At 40.9% G+C, this 23,758-nt stretch overlaps 1 protein-coding gene and 1 non-coding gene across 2 annotated transcripts in view; both read left to right on the top strand.

Annotated features, from left to right (window-relative positions):
• The first annotated feature begins 2,467 nt into the window (after positions 1-2,467).
• The window catches only part of LOC105476825 (bleomycin hydrolase), a 52,694-nt gene continuing 31,403 nt past the window's right edge, over positions 2,468-23,758 (top strand). Inside the window, exons 1-9 of the mRNA XM_011733053.3 lie at positions 2,468-2,690; positions 2,994-3,191; positions 6,571-6,680; positions 8,107-8,248; positions 9,157-9,245; positions 10,576-10,668; positions 21,748-21,903; positions 23,034-23,192; positions 23,305-23,372. Coding sequence (XP_011731355.1) covers positions 2,678-2,690; positions 2,994-3,191; positions 6,571-6,680; positions 8,107-8,248; positions 9,157-9,245; positions 10,576-10,668; positions 21,748-21,903; positions 23,034-23,192; positions 23,305-23,372 — 1,028 coding nt within the window. The 5' untranslated portion in view covers positions 2,468-2,677. The remainder of the gene's footprint in view (positions 2,691-2,993; positions 3,192-6,570; positions 6,681-8,106; positions 8,249-9,156; positions 9,246-10,575; positions 10,669-21,747; positions 21,904-23,033; positions 23,193-23,304; positions 23,373-23,758) is intronic.
• Positions 7,878-7,980, top strand: LOC112425827 (U6 spliceosomal RNA). Its single transcript, XR_003016966.2, has one exon. It is a non-coding gene; the product is annotated as a U6 spliceosomal RNA (small nuclear RNA).

The following is a 23,758-nucleotide window of genomic DNA, read 5'->3' as shown; positions in this document are numbered from 1 at the left end:
AGCTACTCAGGAGGCTGAGGCAGGAGAATTGCTTGAACCCAGGAGGTGGAGGTTGCAGTGAGCCGAGATTACACAGCGAGACTCTGTCTCAAAAAAAAAAAAAAAAAAAAAGTAGTGAAAGGTACATCATACTCTGTGCACAGCCTTGGCCAGGGTGCATGGCTTGGCAAGCAGAGCCTGGACTGCATTTTAGTCTCTACTCACCACACTCAGCCTGGTGCCCTTGTGCCATGAACACCCTGTGCCACTGCACATTGCAGCCCAGGGCACTATCTGTGGTCTTCATCTCTATCTCGCTCTATCCTCTTTCCCTCTGTAACCCTGCTGACTTCCATGGTTCCAACTTGAACTTATGTGTCTCACCTAATCTCTAGGTATCTTTTCATCTACCTCCTGAACTTCTCTTCCTGGGTGTCCTGTGGGCATCCTAATGTTGCTATAGCCCAAACTCAGTTCAGATCTGCACACTTGCAAATATGCAAATATACCTATTTTTCTGTATGCCCTCTCTTGGTTAATGATACCACCTTCCATCTTCTTATTCAGCTGAAAACCTCAAGATTATCGATGCCTCTTCCCTTTCTGCAATTTAAGGCTTTTGTCCTCTCCCAAGTTCACTACTGGAAGAACCTTCTAGGCAGTTTCCCCATCTCCAGAGCCTCTCCCCTCCAAATCACTCTCCCCACTGCCACCAGGTTTTTTTTTTTACACGGACTTCAGCATGTTTTTCCTTTGTTTCAAAACCCATTTTGTCTTCTAATTAACCATAAGATAAAGTCTAGATGCTCAGGCATTGCACATAAAACCCTTTATATCTTGGCCCAAACTCACACTTTTCCAGTCCTACACCTTGCCTCTGCTCCCAACACATGCCTTGCTCTTAGCCACATCCGATTATGATGCACCCTTTCTCGAACATGATTTTATTCTCTGTGCCTTCGTTGGTGCCTTGAATGCCCTTCTCCTGTTCTTTGACTTATAAAAATCTCATCCACTCTTCAAGATCATGCTCTCTTGTCACTTCTATTTTCAGGCACCCTTTGGCCCTAATTGATGGTGCTCTCCTCATTGCTTCTACAGTCTACAGCGCTATTGGTATGCTACTACAGAGAGTCTAAAAGTTGTTTTGCATTTCTTTCCTACTACACTGAGCTTCTTAAGGGCAAGATTAAGTTTTGTTCATCTCTATGTCATCGGTAGTTTGTCCAGTGCATAGTACATGTTAGATATTGAATAAAAATTTATTATTTGAATTGGACAGGATGCTTGAACATCATTTTGTGAAAAGACCAGTGATTTCTTTCTGTATAATTCTCAGCCTCTTCTTTTTCAGATATTGAAAGAACCTCAGAATACGATGGTTGATGGGCCCACTTAAAATAGTTGCTATGTTATAGCCCCAATTTTTAGCTGAGTCTCTCTAGGGACATAGAAACTGTGCTTTCTTGAATGACTGGTGCCTCAGTATGGATTTTTCCAGATATCAGAGTTCCTTAGAACTGCGATGATTTTCAACCTAAGAAGACCTAGATTCTAGGTTACACACACACACACACACAAAACCTTATTGTTTTGAATAGCAGATACAGGGTTTCAGTGTTTTTGTTTTACCCTCTTTGGGTTCTAGCCCAACATCTTACTAAGGGCTGAGATTTCAGGGCATGAAAAACGGAATCAACAAAAACAAGGTTTTTACAATCTCAAAACTTTGGGAAACTGTTATCTTGAAAGCCTAGAGGGGGAAGCATCAGTTAGTTTTGTAGAGAACTCGGCAAAACAATATTGAGGCATAAGGCTAGCCTCTTGACAGAGGCTCCTAGGTTAAACCCAACGGGACATGCTGGACTATACAGGAGACACTTGTGAACTCCGTTAAGACCAAATGGGTAGCGTTCTTGAAATGAGCAGCTGTCTATTTGTAGAACTCTGGTAATAGCTTTGGAGTGGGTGGGAAAGAGCTTGGTTCCAATTTCCCCTCAAAGACAATTATTTGCTTCTGACGAGAATCCAAGCAACCAGTTGCCATTGAGAATGCAGTGATTGGTCAGCAAGCGAAGCCTATAGGAAGAGCCTTCGGGTGCATTCCTTGTGACCCGTCCTAAGCCTGATGCTTAATTATGGGATCTCTCAGCTCCTCCCTCCCGCCTCGAGCTCCCTTTTGGCTTCTCACAAGGATTCCTGGGGACGATTCCCCGATGCTAGAGTACTTGGGGTCTGGGCCCGTAGGGAACACGTCAGCCTCCCTCCTCGGAGCGGGCCTGATACCGAGAGGGCGCCCGCGCGGCCCGGAGGCGGGAACGCAGGGGGCGAGGGCTCCAGCACCGCCCTGCCTCGCAGACCAACTGCGCGGTAGTGCGCGGGGGCAGGCGCGGCCTCGGGCCCCCGGCACTGGCTGACCCAGCGCGTCAGCGAGGCCGCCCCCGTCGGCCCTCCCCCGGGCGGGGCCAGCCCCGACGGCGCTGAGTCAGCAACGCGAGGGGGGAGTTTTGTCCCTCCGCGGACCCCGTTTCTCCCGGCCTCAGCCTCCCCGCCGCCACCACCAAGCCGGTTTCCTTTTTCCGGCGCTCCGGGTGCGAGAGGCAGGTCCGGCGCTTTAGGCAGGGAGCCGCAGCGCAACCCCGGCGCTCGCCCGAGGACCCTGGAAGCTACCGTTACGCCGCCGGGCAGCGTGGGCGCCATGAGCAGCGCGGGTGAGGTGCCGCCGTCCCCCGCCGCGGTCCTCTCTGGAGGAGCTCCGCGGTCCCCGTGAGGCCCGGCGGCGGGGAAGGCCGGGGGCTGGGACCCTGGGCGATGGCGGGGAGGGAGCTTTCGGGGCGAGCTGGAGCGGCCTGGAGGGAGACAGCGCCTTGGAGGAGGATGCAGCTCATGGGCTTCCCCGCTGCAGCGGGCATCCCAGGATGCGCCTACGAAGTTAGATCCGGGACGCGGGAGCCCCAGATCAGCCCTCTTCCCCCTCTTTTTGGCGTTAAAATCCCGTTTTGGTCTCCCAACAGGACTGAATTCGGAGAAGGTAGCTGCTCTTATACAGAAACTGAATTCTGACTCCCAGTTCGTACTTGCCCAGAATGTCGGGACCACCCACGACCTGCTGGACATCTGTCTGAAGCGGGCCACGGTGCAGCGCGCGCAGCATGTATTCCAGCACGCGGTGTCCCAGGAGGGCAAGCCAGTCACCAACCAGAAGAGCTCAGGTGTGGGCTTCAACTTCTCCCATACTTTCCTTGACCTTCCTGACAGCGTCCCATTGTGGTGTCTTACTTGAGAGTGGTCTTAAATTCGTACTGAAAGAACTGGTTGTAAATTCTTAGAGAGTGAGGCACAGGTACAGGCAGGTCTAAGAACATTACCAATGTGGTTTGTTTTGGTGTTCTGTGGCTTGTTAGCACATGTGGTTAGAATACTAAAGTGACATGTCCACGAATATACGTTTGAGTGTAATTGACTATATTATGTTCCGATGTTTTGTGGTTTGTAGCCCATGTTTTGGAGATACATGGTTTTGGTCACAAAACAGAATATGTGAAAAGGTTCATATCCTTGGAGGACTCCCCAGAAACGCCCTGAAGGCCCTATACTATGAAATAGAAAAGATACAATGTAATTACATTAAAATGTCATCAGATGTTACTTTTAAATTTGCTTCTTGGTTACAGTTGAAGCTCATGTGCTGATGGGCTCAGTTCCCACCAGTAGATCAATTTGTAATACAGAAAAAAGTTCTATTCTCATGCCTTACTAGTCAAGAAGTCTCGTTTTGCTATCTGCTTTCTAGCACCACTCTCAGAAAAAAAACAGGTATAGTGAAAGATTGGATATCCAACAATCTAAATAAGGAGCACATTCTCACAACAAAATTGTACTAAAAGGATTTTTTAAAAGTCTTTATCTACTTGAAGACCCCCAGTCTATCTATATGGACAGGAAGCACATCAGTGCTTGTTTAGAGTCGGTCAGAACTCACAAAGCACACATTTAACTTGAGTACATTTTATTGTATGTACATTTTACCTGAATAAAGTTGATTTTTTAAATGTTAAGGAAAAAATCAAGACCTTACAATAATTAATGTTTTGCTCTAGAAGAAAGTGCTTGGAGTGGTATGGGCTCTCAGGCTACAGATGATCCAGTTAGTAATGTCACAGTGGTCCTACATAGTTTAGATTGCAGTGACTTGTTAGGGAACAGGTCAGGTCTTAACACATTTTGCAGTGTCACTTTTATATACAAAAGATCCAAATAGCATGTGAGCTATGTAGTTTATTTTATGCAGTTTTCACATCACCAGTGCATCCAGATCCCTTCTACTAGAAATATATAGCATATAGAAGAGAGGTGACATACAGGTAAATCTAAGGTAAAGACTAATAGTAAGGCACTGGTGACTTTCAAAAAACACTGTAGTTAACTAGAGTTTTCTTCTTGTTACAAAATTATTTTTGTTTAATGTAGAATATTTGCAAATACCAAGTGAATATTTTTCCTGTATATTTGTCAGGTCTGTGTGTGTGTGTGTGTGTGTGTGTGTGTGTGTGTGTAATGTGGATTGATACCTTATGCATTGTTACGTAAGCTACCTATCTTTTTCACTTACCAATATATTATAAACGTATTTTCATATTAGTAAAAAAGTTATACCCAATACAAGTCAAAGATTTTCCCTCAGAATTTTCCTTCAGAAAAGAGATAATTTCCCTATATTTAAGACCTTAAAGGATTTTTCTAATGGGCGCTCTCAGTTACTTTATTTTGAAGTAGAGTACAATTTGGAGAAGACGTTACTCTGAAAAACCTCAGATGCGTACTACCTTTGCATGCTTACAGAGATCCTTTGATTGAATCAGCTTTTTTTAAAAGGCGACAAATTAGAATAAATTGATGTTGCATATCATTGTAAATAGACCTTTTAAAGATCATGTAAGTCAGAACAGGAAGTGGTGATATGGAGTTTGTGATTATACACACACAGGACAAATGAAGAATCTGATTATATAGTTGATGCTTGGCATAGAATTTTCAGGGACAGCATCATGCATGGATTCAAAACATTGACTCAAACATACTAGAGGAAGAGAGATGACGTGTGCTGACTGAAAGAGTGGATCTAATGATGGCACAGACACTGATGGCTAGGTACATGTGAAGAGTATGAATCAGTGTGGAAATGAAATGTGAAGTAGGAAAAACAGTACTTCTAAATCAATTTATGTTAACATGATTTTAAGTATATATTTAAATTTATAAAATATTGGCCGGGTGCTGTGGCTCATGCCTGTAATCCTAGCACTCTGGGAGACGGAGGCAGATGGATCACTTGAGGTCAAGAGTTCGAGACCAACCTTGCCAACATGGCAAAACCCTGGCTCTACTAAAAGTACAGAAATTAGGTGGGTGTGGTGACACGCATCTGTAATTCCAGCTACTCAGGAGGCTGAGACATGAGAATCAGGAGACGAAGTTTGCAGCGAGCTGAGATTGCACCACTGCACTCCAGCCTGAGTGACAGAGTGAGACTCTGTCTCCTAAAAAAAATTTATTAAAATATTATGGGTAGACAATTTACTATTCCTATATGTTTCGAAGTGTTTATAAAATCCAGTTAGGGAAATATCTCCACTTTTTTGGCTTATCACTAGGAGAATGGAGTATTGACTTACGTTAAGGTCAGCCTATACCGAAGCATATACAATCACCCTATATTGAAGCATATTGGAACGCATATTCCAGATTAAAGGGTAGGGGCTTTTTATTTTTTATTTATTTTTTGAGACGGAGTCTCCCTCGGTCACCCAGGCTGGAGTACAGTGGCACCATCTCGGCTCACTGCAACATCTGCTTCCTGGGTTCAAGTGATTCTCCTGCCTCAGCCTCCTGAGTAGCTGGGATTACAGGTGCTTGCCACCTTGCCCGGCTAATTTTTGTATTTTTAGTAGAGACAGGGTTTCACTATGTTGGCCAGGCTGGTCTCGAACTCCTGACCTCAGGTGATCCACCCGCCTCAGCCTCCCAGAGTGCTGGGATTACAGGCGTGAGCCACCGCCGGATGGGTAGGGACTTTTTAAAGCTTTTGCTACGTATTGCCAAATTGCATTCAGGTATTTTATGCCTATTTAGATTCCTATCGAGATTGATAATGATGTTTATTTCCCCAAATGAAATATAAGAAATGATCTTTCCCCACTTAACAGGTATCTTTATCATTAACTTTTACAACTGCTTCTTTGTCATTTATATCTTTTTTGGCCACTGAATGATCTATTTGTGGTCTCTGTTCACAGTTTTCTAGCTATGTTTCTTTTTCTAATGTGATTTTCTTGGGTGATATGTAATGGATTCTTTATTTTATATGTAAAGAGTGTTTTTGTGTTAAAGATATTAAACCTTTGCACATATATTGCTAATAATAATTACCACCTTTCTTGTTTTGTTTTGTTTTTAATTTTTCTGCTCTTTCTGATTTACTCTTTCTGAATTGTCCAGATCTTGTCATGAGTTCATTGGTGGGAAATAACAGTTGGAGCAGTGCAGTCTATGTGAACCCTCATAATTTCTTGATGTGCTTTCTTGTTTCAGGGCGATGCTGGATCTTTTCTTGTCTGAATGTTATGAGGCTTCCATTCATGAAAAAATTAAATATTGAAGAATTTGAGTTTAGTCAATCTTACCTCTTTTTTTGGGACAAGGTAGGGGACGGATCTGGCAAGATTCTTTTTGTATTGATTTCAGCGTTGGTAGAGACTGCCTCTTCATTTGTTGCTTTTCCATTTATACCCTGCCCTTTCATAATGGGTGAGACACCTTTTATTCTGACTTCCAGAGTATCAAAAGTTGACTCTTTGAAAGGCAAGAACTGTTTTTGGTTGGTAGGTGGCTATATTTTGCTTGTCTATTTAAAATTTTAAATTTTATATTCAATATTCAATTCAGTGTATCTCCCTTTTTAACATCTTTTTAGGTTATTTGTTCTTTTCTAGGACCTAATTTCCCTTCTCAAGTACTTGTCTGAAAAACAGTAAATAATGTTATTTGTTTATTTATTTATGTATTTATTTATTTATTTTTTGAGACCGTCTCACCCTGCCACCTGGGCTAGAGGGCTGTGGCACAATCTCAGCTCACTGTAACCTCTGCCTCCCGAGTTCAAGCCGTCCTCTCAACTCAACCTCCCAAGTAGCTGGAATCACAGGCACATGCCACCATGCCCAGCTAATTTTTGTATTTTTAGTAGAGACAGGGCATTTCACCATGTTGGCCAGACTGGTCTCGAACTCCTGACCTCAAGTGATCTGCCTGCCTTGGCCTCCTAAAGTGCTGGGATTACAGGTGTGAGCCACCACTCCTGGCCATATTCCATTTCCTAATCTTCAAAATGTATATTACTGGCCTGGTTTAGTGGCTCATGCTTGTAATCCCAGCACTTTGGGAGGCTGAGGTGAGAGGATTGCTTGAGCCCAGGAATTCGAGACCAGTCTGGACGTGGCAAAACCCCGTCTCTACAAAAAATACAAAAATTAGCCAGGTGTGGTGGTGCACACCTGTCCCCCCAGCTACTTGGGAGGCTGAGGTAGGAGGATTGCTTGAGCCCAGGAGGTTGAGGCTGCAGTGAGATTGTACCACTGCACTCCAGTCTAGGCAACAGAGCATGACCCTGTCTAAAAATAAATAAATAAATAAAATATATATTATATAGGTGCTCATTAAATGTTTATTGATTAAAGACTTTAGATATCAGGTTTTGTTTTAGCATTGAAATGTAAACACTGTACACATATACGCAATATATTGGAATACATACACAAGTATAAGAAACTTCACATATTCTGATGAAGTCAGATACTGATGTTTATTTACCAATTTTAGTTTAAAAATACTTATGGTTCTTGTTTCAGCATCACAAATACCCAAACTGGAGTGATACAGAAAAGATTAGCATGACCTCTATACAAGGATGACATGTAAATTCACGAAGGGTTCGTTTTTTTAAAAATAAAACAAAAAACTATTATGTTGATTCCTTGGTAATTCCAAGACTCCCATTCTGTTGATAATGCCAGTAAAATTACTAACTCTTTTTTCTTTTAATTTTATTTAACTTTCTTTACTCTTTAGGTTGAGCGCTGTTATTTCTTCTTGAATGCTTTTGTGGACACAGCCCAGAGAAAGGAGCCTGAGGATGGGAGGCTGGTGCAGTTTTTGCTTATGAACCCTGCAAATGATGGTGGCCAATGGGATATGCTTGTCAATATTGTTGGTAAAAGTTCTTTCTTTAATGGAACTGAAACTCAGCGTGATTAAGTAAGCCTGTAGTTAGACATGGGCCATTTCTTTGGTGGTTATGTACAGAGTAGAATTGGTCTCCAAGAAGGTTATATCGTTATTTCTAAGAACCTTTAGTTCACATTCTCACCTATAAAGTGCCTTTCTTAAATGAGGAGTAAGGAGAGAGCTACTGTGAAGGATGGGTTGGAGAAGAAAAGGTAGTATTAAGTAGAACTAATTTTCCATGAAAAAATTGTTTTCTTCTCCATTGATGTAATCAGGAAACACGTGAAAACTGTAGCTGTTTTAAAATGTCTTCAAAACATCTTTTGGGGAAATCTCATCATGCTGAGCACTTCACAAAAGTATGATAGATACACTTCATCTTGACCAAAAGGCTGAGAAATGACAAAGCATAGTAGATAAAAAGAATAGAATTAATTCTAACATAGATAAATATGCACATTAAAAACCTACTTAGGCTGAGTAAGGTGGCTCAGGCATGTAATCCTAGCACTTTGGGGGACCAGGGCAGGAGGATTGCTCAAGCCCAGGAGTTCAGTACCAGCCTGGGTAACATAGTGGGACCCTGTCTCTACAGAAAATAAAAAAATTAGCTGCACATGGTATCATGCGCCATAGTTGTGCTACTCAGGAGGCCAAGCCTGGGAATTCAAGGCTGCAGTGGGCCAGGATTGTGTCACAGCACTCCAGTCTGAGTGACAGAGCAAAACTCTGTTTAAAAAAAAACACACAAAAAAAACCCTGCTTAATAATATGAAGTGTAAGATTTTCTGAATTAAGCCAGCAAAATATGGCCTATTTTTTGAAACAATCACTATTTTTGCCAGGGTTTCTAATCTTTTACCTTATTTAACACTGAAATTTGTTTTCTTTTAGAAAAATATGGTGTTATCCCTAAGAAATGCTTTCCTGAATCTTATACAACAGAGGCAACCAGAAGGATGAATGATATTCTGAATCACAAGGTACAACATATGAAGCAGGGTTGGATTGAGTTTAGTGTACTTTCCTTAAAACTTACTTTTTAGAAGGGGTTCCTGGGTATTTCAGTGTATACTGTTTGTGTACAAGATAACTACTGATGTCAATGTCTGTCAAAAGCAATGTAGCTACATAATAACTTTAAAAATAATTAATATTAGAGGGTTTTTGCTTTTAAAAAACTTCCACTTTTATTTCTGTTGATGTTAATGTCTTCTTAGGGGAATAGTTAGGAAATAAAGTCCCATGTCCAATTAATACTGGCCGCAAGCACTCAGGATGCTGTGTCTCTCACTTGGTTCCAGTGGAGGTGGACTAGAACTGCTTTATGTGCTAGTAAAACCAAAAGAACTATTCGCAAGATTCCTTAAAGAGTGTGCTGTGTTCTGAGACTTCCCCAGACCACATCAATGTGGTTTATCCACCCACTAAAGATTTGTTGTAGTTATTGAACTGCTTTTTATTTGCTTCATTATCTTAATGAATCATTGTGTCTTCTCTACATAACCAGTTTTCCCGAGGAGAATTATAATTCCTACGGGGATGCTGCTTTTCTAGCCAGGCCTCGTTTTTGAGAACTAGGAGTTGCCAGAATCTGCTGTCCTAATCCATGAGGCCAAAATTGGATTTTTCATCTCCCTGGGAGAAAGATTACATTTTAAAATAAACTATAGGTGTGTCTCCCCAACATTAGAAGTGGGCTATTTTCCACCCTGGAAACGCTGGGGATTTTTATCGAAAGGCTAAAAGATCATTAATAATATGACATTTGATTCCATTTGAAGTGAGAGCAACAGCTTCTTCTTTAGCACTGTGGTTAAATTTCAGACTCACCTTTATCTTAGTGAAAAAATGAAATGAAAAAATGAAAATTTTATTGGGGGCTGGCATAACCATAGTCATAGTCAGTTGGCAGAGAAGGAAAAATGGACAGCTATTGAAATTCTTAAGTAAAAATCTACTAGAGTAACATAGTGGCATAATTGTCTCCTGCTTTTTCTGAGTGATAGGCATTATGTAATCATGTGTTTTCCCCATGCCCAGACACATAAAACATCTTTATATGATGTTTGCAGAGCAGGAGCAGTTCCATCTAGTATTTTGGAGGAATAATGTATGCCTTTGCTCCTTATGGAAAGCATTTTTAGCTATGTGTTTAAGTGGACAAGTTGAAGAAAAACACATTTGCCTTTATGAACTTTGCCACGGGTCTGGCCTGAGTTATACTTCAAAATAGAACTTGCGTTGGTCTATGAGACTCATTTAGATTGAATTTGGGTAACTATTGGAGTGCTGAATAAGTTTCTGTCATAGATGAGAGAATTCTGTATACGACTACGGAACCTGGTACACAGTGGAGCAACCAAAGGAGAAATCTCAGCCACACAGGATGTCATGATGGAGGAGGTAATAACAAAATTTGGATTTTTTTGTGACCCTTCTAAACAACTCTCAGAATATTCCCATCTATTAAACTAATGATTAGGAAGCTTTAGTCATGGCAACGAACGTTTAGTTGAATTGAAAATTACTTATTTTACACTGAAAAAACTGAGATTAAAACTTACTTTGCCTTTTAGTATAGGACTTGGGCTTAGGTTTTCTAATGGCTGGTTGAGTGGTCTGTATAATCATTCTTTTATCATTTCATAAATGCTAAATACGCTCTATGAGTTTGGCACTGAGGAAACAGGTGAGAAAGACATAGTCACTGCTCTTAAAGAGCTCAGTCTCTTGGGAAAAACACATCTATAATTAGAATAAATCCTATGCTAGATGTGTAAAACTGATTTGGTGGTCATAGAGCAGGAAGTGACTAGCTCAGTGAGCTGAAGATTTCATAGGGAAGATAGCTCTTGAAAGAGTAGTCAGAATTTACCAGGTAGATAACAAGACCATTCTAGGCAAAAGGAATTATATGAACAGTGCCATGAACAGAGATAGAACCTTCAGGGAATCGTGTGGCTGAAACATAACTTTTGTCAGTATGATGGGTAGCAAATTAAGCTAGAAAGGCAGAGATATAAGGGATGTTGGATAGATGCCAGAACATTTGGCTTCTTTCTGTAGAAATAAAGACAGGGAGTTATTGATGGTTATATTTGTTAAAATAATGTATGTAAAAACATTTTGGAAAATGTAAAAATCACTAAAATATGTGGTGGTAATATTATTTATGATCAAGACAGTTAAGAATCTTTATTATTAATACTATCCATGTCCAGAATGAATATGCATAAAACTGAAATTGGTTTGAGGAAAGAATAAATGTTTGTCAGCCAGTGGGCCCTTAATTAGGCTTCGTTTCAAGACTATGGAGTTAAAATGGCCTACTTTTTTTTCACTGCGGTGGAAAACACGCAGTGTTTCACTCCTGTTTTCCTTTAAATTTTAGAGACGCAGCATAGTGGAGTAGTGGAGGGTGTAATCTCTGAAGTCAGGCTATCTGAGTTCTAGTCTTCTCATTACTTAATAGCCATATATCCTGGGACAAGTTCCTTAAGCTCTAAAGACTCCGTTCATGTTTAACATGTCTAGCCTAGTGCTTGACACAATAGCTGTTTCTTAAATATTTGTTGAGTGGACGAATGCAGAAATTTCATTTACCAAATGCATTTAAATAATCTCATTTTTATCTCTTAAATTCTTATGGAAGAGAGGCATCTTAGTATAGTAGGAAAAAAAATAGGCTTTGGAGTCAGACATACATGTGTTTAAATTCTGACTCTTTTACTTAACAGTCTGTGATCCTAGGTAAACCTGTCTGAGATTCAGTTCAGGATCTGAAATATTTTCCTTATTGGATTTTTGGGGAATCTGTCTTGCAGAGGCTATATCTGCTACATAATTTGCCTTTATTTAGGGTTAGATTAAGATGGTGGGGGCCAGGCACAGTGGCTCACGCTTGCAATCTCAGCACTTTGGGAGGCTGAGGCGGGCGGATCACAGGGTCAGGAGATCAAGACCATCCTGGCCAACATGGTGAAACCCCGTCTCTACTAAAATACAAAAAATTAGCCAGGTGTGGTGGTGTGCGCCTGTAGTCCCAGCTACTTGGGAGTTTGAGGCGGGAATCACTTGAACCGAGGAGGCGGAGATTGCAGTGAGCCGAGATCATGCCGCTTATTCCAGCCTGGCAACAGAATGAGACTCCATCTCAAAAAAAAAAAAAAAAGATGGGGGCATAGTAGGAATGAGGGTTCTGCAAACAGTTATGGGAAAGGGCCTAGATAATACTTGCTGTAGATCATAAGCATCCTTTTGGCCTTTGATGTTTGCTTAATGATCTTTGAACTAATGATGTGTCTAAGATTGATGTCCTCATCATTTGTAGAGCATGGTAATTGGCTGATAAGAATTAGGGCAGATATGTTTCACATGTTTTTTTCCTCCCCTACTCCTGCCTCTGAGAAATAGTAACATCCAACTTTACCAAGTCCTGAGTATGAGTATTTTATAGGATTATTTACTTAATGATTCTGCCTAAACTATTTACTACAGAATTCTGTAAGGGTTTTTTCCCCCTTAGAGACAGAGCTCACTTTGTTGCCCAGGCTGGAGTGCAGAGGCACAGTCATAGCTTACTATTACCTTCAACTCCTGGGCTCAAGTGCTGCTTCAGCCACCCAGGTAGCTGGGACTACAGGTGCATGCCACCATGCCCAGCTCATTTATTTAAAAAATTGTGTAGAGATTCAGTCTCACTATGTTTCCCAGGCCTATCTCCACCACCTGGGTTCAAGCAATCCTCCCACCTCAGCCTCTCAAAGATTGCATATATTATAAAGTGTGAGCCACCATGCGTGGCCCTGTATATAAGGTTTTAAAATTTTTACAATCCCCCAGATGACTTCTTTTCATTGAACCTGACTCTTTGGTAATGAAGAATCTAGCTGCAGTTTTAAAGCCACAAATTAGTACCTATGATTTGTGTAACCTTGTAGGCAAGTCAAAATGATGACTTAATCAACAACCATGAAGCTCAGATAGCTTTGAATAAAATGTGTTTATGCTAAAGGCATTCTTACTGAGAAGTGAGGTGTAGACTGCTTGTTGAGATGACAGGCAAGGCAGATTTGTTTTGGAGATGTGTGGTTACCTCTATTGCAATGTTATCTCAGTGTCCATTTTTTTAGCCTGCAGATCCCCTTAAGATTATTAATGTGTTCTCAGTTGGGCGCAGTGGCTCATGCCTATAATCCCAGCACTTTGGGAGGTCGAGGCAGGTGGATCACTTGAGGCCAGGAGTTCAAGAACAGCCTGGCCAACATGGCAAAACCCCGTCTCTACTAAAATACGAAAAAAATACCCGGGCGTGGTGGTGCACGCCTGTAATGCCAGCTGCTTGGGCAGCTGAGACACGAGAATCACTGGAACCCCACATGTGGCAGAGACCAAGATTGTGCCACTGCACTCCAGCCTGGGTGCCAGAGCAAGGCTCTGTCTCAAAAACAAAACAAAACAAAAAAACTTTGTCTGTTAAAAAGCAAAACATAGCCAGGCATGGTGGTAACACTTGTAAATTTTTTGTTTTGTAACAAAAAGAATTCTCTTTTTTGTTTTGTGACACTTGTAGTGCCAGCTACTTGGGAGGCTAAGGCAGATCACTTGAGTCCACATGCCCAGGAGTTCAAGTGCTACCTGGACAACACAGTGAGACCTCATTTCTAAAAATCAATCAATCAGTCAATCAAAGACCAAAAACAATATTTGTCGGTGCCACAAAAAGGGAAAAGAAGCCATTATGATTGACTTAGGAAATTCTATAGCAGTGGCTCTCAGCTATTAAAAACAATATATAGGCCTAACTTGTCCCAGATCCACAAAGTCAGTTTCCCTGAGAATAGGACCTAGTTATCTGCATTTTTATTTTAAAGACATCTTTGATTAAAAAATATTTTTTTAACATCAAATATATAAAATGTTCAGATGTGGTGGCATATGCTAGAAGGAGGCTGAGGTGGGAGGATCACTTGTGCCCAGGAGTTCTAGGCTGCAGTGAGCTATGATTGTCACCACTGCATTTCAGCTTGAGTGACAGAGCGAGACCCCATCTCAGAAACAAAAAATTTTTCAGGATATATTTTGGAAGTGAAGCTGTCAGGACTTGCTGATGAACTGGATGTGGAGGACGAGGAAAAGTACTGGGATAACGTCCTGGGATCTTGAAGGGTGGACTTACAGATAGGAAAGAAGGCTTTTTGGCAATTAGGGCAGTGTGAGAGAACCAATGTGTAGAAAAGGATAGCAGGTGTGAATGAGAGAAATAATAATTGAAGAAGCAAGGTTTTGGAAGAGAGAAAGAGTAGATGTGGTCTAAAGTAGTGCCATCAGACTTTAATGTGCACATGAATCACCTTGGGATCTTGTTAAGATGCAGATTGATTCAGTAGGTGTGGGGTGGGGCCAGATAGTCCACATTTCTGTTTCTTTCTTTGATATAAACACCTCTAGAAGTAATCTCAAGATCATTTAACTATTATCATCTATATGAGTTCATTCCCTTTAACATCACAGAAGTGCCTATACTTTTAAAGTATACCCTTTTATGTCTTTCTGTGCCCGAAAACATATTTAATGCCTCCAGAAGGCATCTGCTTTTTTGCCTGCTTTTGCAAGCTTAGGTGTTTTACTTTAAAAAACAAAAAACAAACAGATCTTTGCCCTTCCTTCATTCCCTACCAGAAAGTAGTAGAGAGCTGTCTTCCCTTCTCCTCTTCCTCTGTGAATAAATAGTCACTAAGGTAGGTTCCTTACTCCTTCTCTCCTATAACTGGCTCATTGACCCACGGCACTGAACCTTTTTCAGAGTTGAGCTGTTTTCTGTGACTGCTTTAGTGTTCTCGTGAGCGTTCTATTCTTTGATCAATAGGTTGTTTTACCCTTGAGACTATTTTCTCCATCAGTAAAACTAAAAAAAGCTGGGGTAGGCTGTGCACGGTGGCTCGTGTCTATAATCCCAGTGCCTTGGGAGGCCAAGGCAGGAGGATCACTTGAGCACAGGAACTTGAGACCAGCTTGGCCAACACAGAGAGACCCCATCTCTACAAAAAAAATGAAAAAATTAGCTGGATGTGTTGGTGCGTGCCTGTAATCTTAGCTACATGGTAGGCCGAGGCGAGAGGATCACTTGAGCCGAGGAGTTCAAGGTTGCAGTGAGTGCAGTGAGCTATGATTGTACCACTGCACTCCAGTCTGGGCGACAGAGTGACACCCTGTCTCTTAAAAAATAAGTTGGGGTAAATGATTGTAGGGCTTTGCATTTTATATAATAGAAGTAACTAATATTTTTACAGTGCTTTAGACTTTACTGTACTACTTTCTCAACAACCCAGTATTGCAAATACAAATGAAGACTTAAGAATCTGTCTCTTCTGCGGTGGTTTCAAGCACTGAAATCTTTTAGCCTTAACAGTGGAAAGGTAAAATTAGACACAGATAATAAGAACTTAGAGTACTAGCATGAGAGTTCGCCCCAATTCAACAGGCAATGAGAAGTCAGGAAGATTTTTGAGCAGAAGAATGACATGAAGTTTTGCTGTCTTTCAAGTAGTTTGGTTGTCATCTTCGAACTACCTTACTATTCTAACCTCTCCTTCTTTCTGTGTCTGCCTGTAGCTGCCTTAAAAAACTGTTTCAGGTTCTCAGGCTTCTAAGATTTATGCCTTACTCTCAACTGCTGCATCTTTCCTTCTTCCTCTCATTTGATGTCTGTCTTGGGTATGGGAATTAACTAAGTCCTGTATCATTTGTCTTTAAGTTGGGATCTACACTTTCTTTCCCCTTATTTCACGTCTCATTCTTTTACCTTTCTCTCCGGATTCCACTTCTTTTACCGTGTGGTACTTCAGCAAGTCGTTTAAAATAAACAGATCCTCCATTAGAGAGATTTATTTTTTTATTTTTTTGAGATAATGTCTTGCTCTGTTGCCCAGGCTGGAGTGCAGTGTTACGAACACAGCCCACTGCAGCCTCAACCTCCCAGGCTCAAGTTATCCTCCCACCTCAGCCTCCCAACATGCTCGGGTTACAGGCATGAGCCGCTGCATCTGGCCTGAAATTATTTTTAGAGATCGGTTACAGTGGAGCTCCTTTATAAAATGAGACTTGAGAGGAAAGACCCTTCTTTATAATTCACCTTCTTATGAAATATATTTAAACTGGAAATAGGGCTTGGACCTTTCTGGCACCAGCTGCAGTTTTTCCAGTTGTAGGTTGCTAGAAAGGGACTATATATAATCCACATTGTTGTAGGTTAGTTTAAGTTCCCTATTTAATTAGCTAAAGATACAAAATCTTAATCAGAAGACAAATGGCCGCAAGAGACAAGTACAGATGCACTCAGCATAGCTTCCCTTGACATACACCTGCCCCCAGGGTATCAGCGAAGGGTCTCCATCAATCAAAAAATTTAGCTCAATTTTGGGCAGGCTGTCCTTTATACTCTGGGACTTATATCACAAGTTTAGGGGACCTTTCTCAGTAATCTATATTTAAGGGAATAATTAGAAACATTGGCTGCTTCTGTTCTTTTTAAACCAGATTCAGAATTAATAGGATCACATCATTATTTGTTTAAGGAGTTGAGGAAGAGCAGAATCTGTTGCCAGGTGTCATTGAGCCATGTATATCTTTGCCTTCAGCTTTCCACCATTTTGGAAAGTCCATATTCCAAGTCCACACCCTTTATCAGTTTGGTTCTAAATTTGGTTTGAAATGACAAAAGTGCCCGGGGCTGGATGTGGGGCTGGACGTGGTGGCTCACGCCTATAATCCCAGCACTCTGGGAGGCCGGTGGATCACGTTGGCCTGGCCAACGTGGCGAAACCTTGTCTTTACTGAAAATGCAAAAAATTAGCCAGGCATGGTGGGTGGCGCATGCATGTAATCCCTGCTACTTGGGAGGCTGAGGCATGAGAAACGCTTGAACCTGGGAGGCAGAGGTTGCAGCGAGCCAAGATCATGCCACCACATTCCAGCCTGGGTGACAGAGTGAGGCTTTGTCCCCTGCTCCCCCCCACAAAAAAGGAGTCATGTGTTCGGTAAATATTTCTTAATATATGTACCTGACACTATTCTAGGCATTGGAGATTGAACAGTGAACAACGCGGAGAAGAATACCTACCTTTGTGTAGTTGATGTTCTAGTAGGGAAAGACAAGTGTATAAGACGTGTAATATGTCAGAAGATAAGTGCAATGGGGAAAAGTAAAGGAGAAAAGATGTGAAGTACTGGGATGGGAAGTGAGCAATTTCAATTAAAGTCACAAATACATTTCCCTAAATGGGCTAATTGTTGGTTTTAATATTAATTTAATGTGTAATTATATTCTGAGGGATGTGGTTGTACTCTTATTTTATTCAATTCAATATAATCTCTTGTGTTCAATGTGCAGCATCTTTTTCTGTGCTGAATGCCAAATAGATCTTGTGAGAAGCAGGTGACACTCCAGTGTTGCCCACCAGAGAGCAGACTTGGATATCTAAAGCTCACTGCCCAGGGAATGTTATTTCAGAACTGCAGAGTCTCTTATCAAAAAAATCTAGTATCAGAGACCATGGAAATTATTCTTCAGAGCATTTTTTTTTTTTTAATGGGAGCTTATTTAATTAACTAGTGTTGTTTGGCTCAGAGTCAGATATTCCTTACAGAGTGTTACAGACTGACTTAAGTACTAATGACTTTGGATAATTTATAGTCATAGTAAACAAACAGTATAAAGCAATGCAGCATATCTCAAGTTACAAAGTTTTACTAAAATCTAAAAGAAAGAAATATCACCCTTATCCTTACTTATGCCTTAATTATATCTATTAAAATTCAGATTTATAAAATATATGTGAAGGGCATAAGTATTGTCTTACAAAAGGACTCACTGTAGAATTCATTTAGATAGCAGAAATGCAGATTTCCTCTATTTATTTGGGAGAAGGAGGAATTTAACCCTTTTTACTTTAAATAGGGAGTCAAGTACATAATAAGGTATTTTGCAAATTATAGTGTAAAACATTTGTATTTATCTTTAGAATATGTTTAAAAGTAAACAGAAATTCACTTAGTTATCTTCATCTTAATTGGGCCTGGCCTTGTGTCTCCTTTTTTGGCCAGAGCCTGGCTGAGCTGAATTTACCACCCTTGGATAACTGAGAATTGATCGAAATGATTCCACTACTACATGTAGATACACATGTAACAATAGTTACTAGTTGAAAATACACATCATTTAGGTCTTTAAAACCTTTCTAATCTAAGTATGTTCTGACTGTACACCTTCATTGCCATTGAGTTGACCATAGTTACCAGTGGCAATGTCTTCTTCATAATGACAGATGCCTAAAGTTGTCATTTGTAGTCTTGGCACTGAGCAAATGCAAAATGACTATGAATCCCAAACAGAGCTCATTAATCCTTGGCTAGAGTAACTCAATTACAGTTGCTTATGTGATACTCTGCCTCCTTTCTGTGGTAGAAACCAACTTGAGAAGGATATAATGTTAAAAGAGAGATGGTTTAATGACCAGATGTTCAGGCTCATAACACACACAGTAAATCTTAATAAAGGAAGGTTCTATCTTGGAAAACAGAACAAAACAAAACGACAGGCAAACATAACTTCTTCTCTAAGTTAACTTGCTTCTGTTAAGATAGAATCACAGCAGTGAAGAACAGATTGCTCACATACACAGCAATGTGTGTGAATCTCACAGACATTATGTCAGCCAAAGGAAACCAGACACAAAAGATATGTTCTATGGATACTTTTATACGAAGTTAAAGGACAGGCAAAACTAATCAATTGTTATAAAGTAAAAATAGTGGTGATCTGGTGGAAGTTGTGGGTTACTTAACAGCAAAGGGACCAGAGAACCTCCAGAGCCTGGAAATGTTATGTATATTGATGTGAATGATGGTTACATGGGTATATATGTATGTTTTTAAAAAACGAATTGTTAGTGTGTTTTACACACTTAACATATGTTACGCCTAAGTTAAAAAGTAAGAAAAAGGAATTAGGTCACGGAGTTTGGATTTGTTGTGGGAGGTAGTAAGGAAACATTGGATCTTCAACAGGGACGTGAGTTGAGAAAAGCAGTCCTTTTAAAATTCTCCTGTGGTGATATGGAGAATGGAACAATGTTCAGATCAGCTGGTATATCTATGTCATGTCGCCAGCATTGCTAGATGCTATAAAGGACACGAAATATCCATGATCTGGTTCTTATATTTAAGAAGTGTATAATCTTTTATGAGAGACAAGTTATATGAAAACTAGAAAGTTACAGTAAATGGCGAATAGATGGACTTTGGAAACAGCATATTAAAGTCAGCCCTGAGTTCAAATCCTGATACTGCCATTTACTGGCTCTATGACTTCCGGAAAGTGATTTATTTCCCTGAACCTGGATTTCCTTATCTGTAAAAGGGGGATAATATCCACCATCTTTGTTGAGAGGCTTAAGAGATATGGTAATGAAGGATAGTACAGCAAAGTAGACAGTCAGTACATCTTCCCTTTTTAAATCCTGTAGCCAAGGAGCAATACTTTGTTGTTGTTGTCATTGACAGCATGTGACTTCAGTTTAGATTGTGGTTTTCCACTTGCTGGCTGTGTGACTTTAAGTAAATTATTTGGTTTCTTTGTGTCTCAATCTCTGATTAAAAAAAAAGAAGAAAAAACAAGGTGAAGCGGAAGTGGAGGGAAATATACCTTGAGAGGGTATTACGAGAATGAAGTGGACCTAGCAAGTACATAGTATCTAGCACAAAATAGGCACACTTGGTAAATATAAAATCTGTTTCTCTTGAATGTGATAGCAGATACAAATGTGTGGCGTAAATAATGCAAGTAGTAGATGATTGGATCAGGGTGGTGACTGTGGATGCAAAAGGGAGAGGCAGATCATAGTGTTATGTTTTTAAAAAGAAGGACATTTGATATAGAAGATGAAATATTTTATTCTGTCCTTGTGCAGGGTGTATCTCTTTTTCTATTTTTGCATTGCTTTTTTTTTTTTTTTTTTGAGATGGAGTCTCGCCCTGTCACCCAGGCTGGAGTGCAATGGCATGATCTCAGCTCACTGCAACCTCTGCCTCCTGGGATCAAGCGATTCTCCTGCCTCAGCCTCCCGAGTAGCTGGGATTATAGGCGCGTGCCACCATGACCAGCTAGTTTTTTTTTTTTTTTTTGTATCTTTAGTAGAGATGGGGTTTCACCATGTTGGCCAGGCTGGTCTTGAACTCCTGACCTCATGATCCACCTGCCTCAGCCTCCCAAAGGGCTGGGATTACAGGCATGAGCCACTGCACCCAGCCTTATTTACATTTCTATAAAATGAAAAAAATATAAAATATATCCTTGGATTGTAATGATGTTAACTTGAAGGTGTTGTGACATCATTAGAAAATATGTTGTCTCACAACCCAAAAAATTATACCTTATTACTAAAAGTTACTCCTCTTCTTTTTATTTTTGAGACAGGGTCCTCACTCTGTCACTCAGGCTGGAGTCCAGTGGTGTGATCTCAACTCACTGCAACCTCTGCCTCCTGGACTCAAGTGGTCAGCCCACCTCAGCCTCCTGAGTAGTTGTGACCACAGGCTCAGGCTACCACGCCTGGCTAATGTTTGTACTTTTTTTTTTTTTTAAACCATGATTCAGCCCTCAGGAGATCCTGAGAACATGTGCCCCTAATTTTTGTATTTTTTGAGATAGGGTCTTGTTCTGTCACCCAGGCTGGAGTGTAGTGGCACGATCATGGCTCACTGAAGCCTCTGCCTCCTGGGCTCAAGCGATCCTCCTACCTCAGCTTCCTGAGCAGCTGGGACTACAGGCATGAGCCACCGCGTCCAGCTGATTTTTTTCTTTTTTAAGATGGGGTTTCACTACGTTGTCCAGACTGGTCTTGAACTCCTCAGTTCAAGCGATCCTCCAACCTCAGCCTCCCAAAGTGCTGGGATTATAGGCATGAACCCCTGCACCTAGCCCTCCTCTTCTAATACTTTTAATAGGCATTGTCATCCAACTGCAGCTGAAAAATTAGTTACTTTCCTATAAGTAGAGACACCTTTTGTAATAAGGAAAACATCAATGTATAAAGGGAAGGAAATCCATTTATAAAATTTGTCATTATTTGTTACTTGAAAAATAATCAGCAGAGCAGCAACTCAGATCTTGCTGGGTATCAATGGTAGGCAGATTCTTGGCTAAGGAAGTTTTAATTTTCAGGACAAGTACTAAGCACTAAATGTTAACATTTCAGAATTGCATTGTTCACAGTGTTTATTTGAGAACTCCTAAGTTGACTGGTACCAAATCTCAGACATCAGCTTTCCAATTTTTGACGCAGTATTAGATTTCTTGTGAAATTTTTAGCTTGAATTTAGCCACTAACTTCTTGTGTTTCCTAAGCTTAAGGAAAAAGAAGAGGTGAAAAAAATAACATTTCCCCCTAGCCATTTCTCACCTTTCCTCCTCCTCTCTTCCAGATATTCCGAGTGGTGTGCATCTGTTTGGGTAATCCACCAGAGACATTCACCTGGGAGTATCGAGACAAAGATAAAAATTATCAGAAGATTGGCCCCATAACACCCTTGGAGTTTTACAGGGAGCATGTCAAGCCACTCTTCAATATGGAAGATAAGGTTGGTGAATGGCACTGGTAGTCACTGGCTGTTTACTTTCAAATGGCTGTTAATCACAGGGAATGGTATAAGATTCTTGGTTAGCATGCATGAGTATCAAACTAGACAGCAAACATTTTTCCCCACTTCCTTAGAAGTATTTTATGTAGCTAATGAAGTTGGTGGTGCCAGGATTTATCAGCCTTTCCCCAGTGTTCCTCTTCAGAGACTTTTTAAACTGTAAGCCAGCAGTGATTTTAATTCCCACATACGCTCCTGTCTAGGACCAGAATCATTCTCAAGTGCAAAGACAATGAAAGTGTATCGGGTATTTCTTACCATGGAGTCAGAGCACTTTTGCACTGAGGTCCCCTTGGGGAACTCTCTTGTTGAAGGGAGCAATCTTCATTTTTCCTGTTCCCTTTAGGTCTTCCTCATCTGCCTACCAGGATGATCAGAGCCTCTTCCTTTTATTGGCTTCTTGATCCTCTTCCAAGCAGATGCCTGTCTTGTAACTTGAGAGCAGGGGCCTTGTGATTAGCTCTCCAGTTTTTCTTACTCAGTGCATGTAATTTTTCAAAATGAGTTTTGAGGGCCGGGTGTGGTGGCTCACGCCTGTAGTCCCAGCACACTGGGGGGCTGTGGTGAGTGGATCACCTGAGTCTGGGAGTTTGAGACCAACCTGGCCAACATGGTGAAACTCCGCCTCTACTAAAAATACAAAAATTAGCCAGGCGTGGTGGTGCACGTCTGTAATCCCAGCTACTTGGGAGGCTGAAGCGGGAGAATCACTTGAACCCAGAAGGCAGAGGTTGCAGTGAGCCAAGATGGTGCCACAGCACTCCAGCCTGGGTGACAGAGTGAGACTTTGTCTCAAAAAAAAAATTGCTTTTGGAGCAGTTCTTGCTAGTAGGAAAAACAGGTAGATGTGTCTCCTAAGTGTGTCTCTTACAGGAATCAGAATAAGCAAGGACCTCTCTCACATGTATTTTGCCACTTTTTGTTTCTTTGTTACTTAACAATGTGGCTGTAGTACTTAGCTTGTAGGCAGAGATGATGAGCTTGATGCAAACATGAACCTAGAGGAGAGCTGTGTGTTGCTTGACATTCCTGGTTTTATGCCCTAATCAATATGTTTTTGCTCTCGATAGATTTGTTTAGTGAATGACCCTAGGCCCCAGCACAAGTACAACAAACTTTACACGGTGGAATACTTAAGCAATATGGTTGGAGGGAGAAAAACTCTATACAACAACCAGCCCATTGACTTCCTGAAAAAGATGGTTGCTGCCTCCATCAAAGATGGAGAGGTTGGTATTGTTTTTGTATTTTGCACATTGGGGTTAAAACATCTTTTACTTCTTTGGTATAATAGGAAGATGGGGTTTATGTTGACTTTCTTCCTCTCTCTTCTGTTTCTAGGCTGTGTGGTTTGGCTGTGATGTTGGAAAACACTTCAATGGCAAGCTGGGCCTCAGTGACATGAATCTGTGAGTGCAGGAAATTTAAAATAGAAAGTCATTTGTGGGTTGTTGCTGTTAGAGTGTGCTCTTGGTACAAAATGACTCTGCCGAGGTTCATCCAAAGATGAAAGTTGGCCTAAGGGCGAGTCTCTTTCTTTGCATCCTGTAGAGTTTGAGGATTCATAGCAGAAACTCCACATACTTAAATACTCTAACCCGAGACATCAAGATCACAATACTTTCTATCTGAGTAGAAATCGTTGAGTGTTCCTAAAAAGCCATCCTCTATGAGAAAGACACTTTAAAAAAATGATTGACTACTGTGTAAATGTGTTCAGTACATTTGGGAATGTAATGAAAGATTTTGCAGGGCTCCCATTTGCTCTGTTACTTTAGTGGCTTTGTATTTTGTC

Source organism: Macaca nemestrina, chromosome 17 (genome assembly GCF_043159975.1).
Source record: "Macaca nemestrina isolate mMacNem1 chromosome 17, mMacNem.hap1, whole genome shotgun sequence".
Classification (NCBI taxonomy): Eukaryota; Metazoa; Chordata; class Mammalia; order Primates; family Cercopithecidae; genus Macaca; species Macaca nemestrina.
Note: the sequence above shows the minus strand (reverse complement) of the source record. Positions and strands in the feature narration are given on the sequence as shown.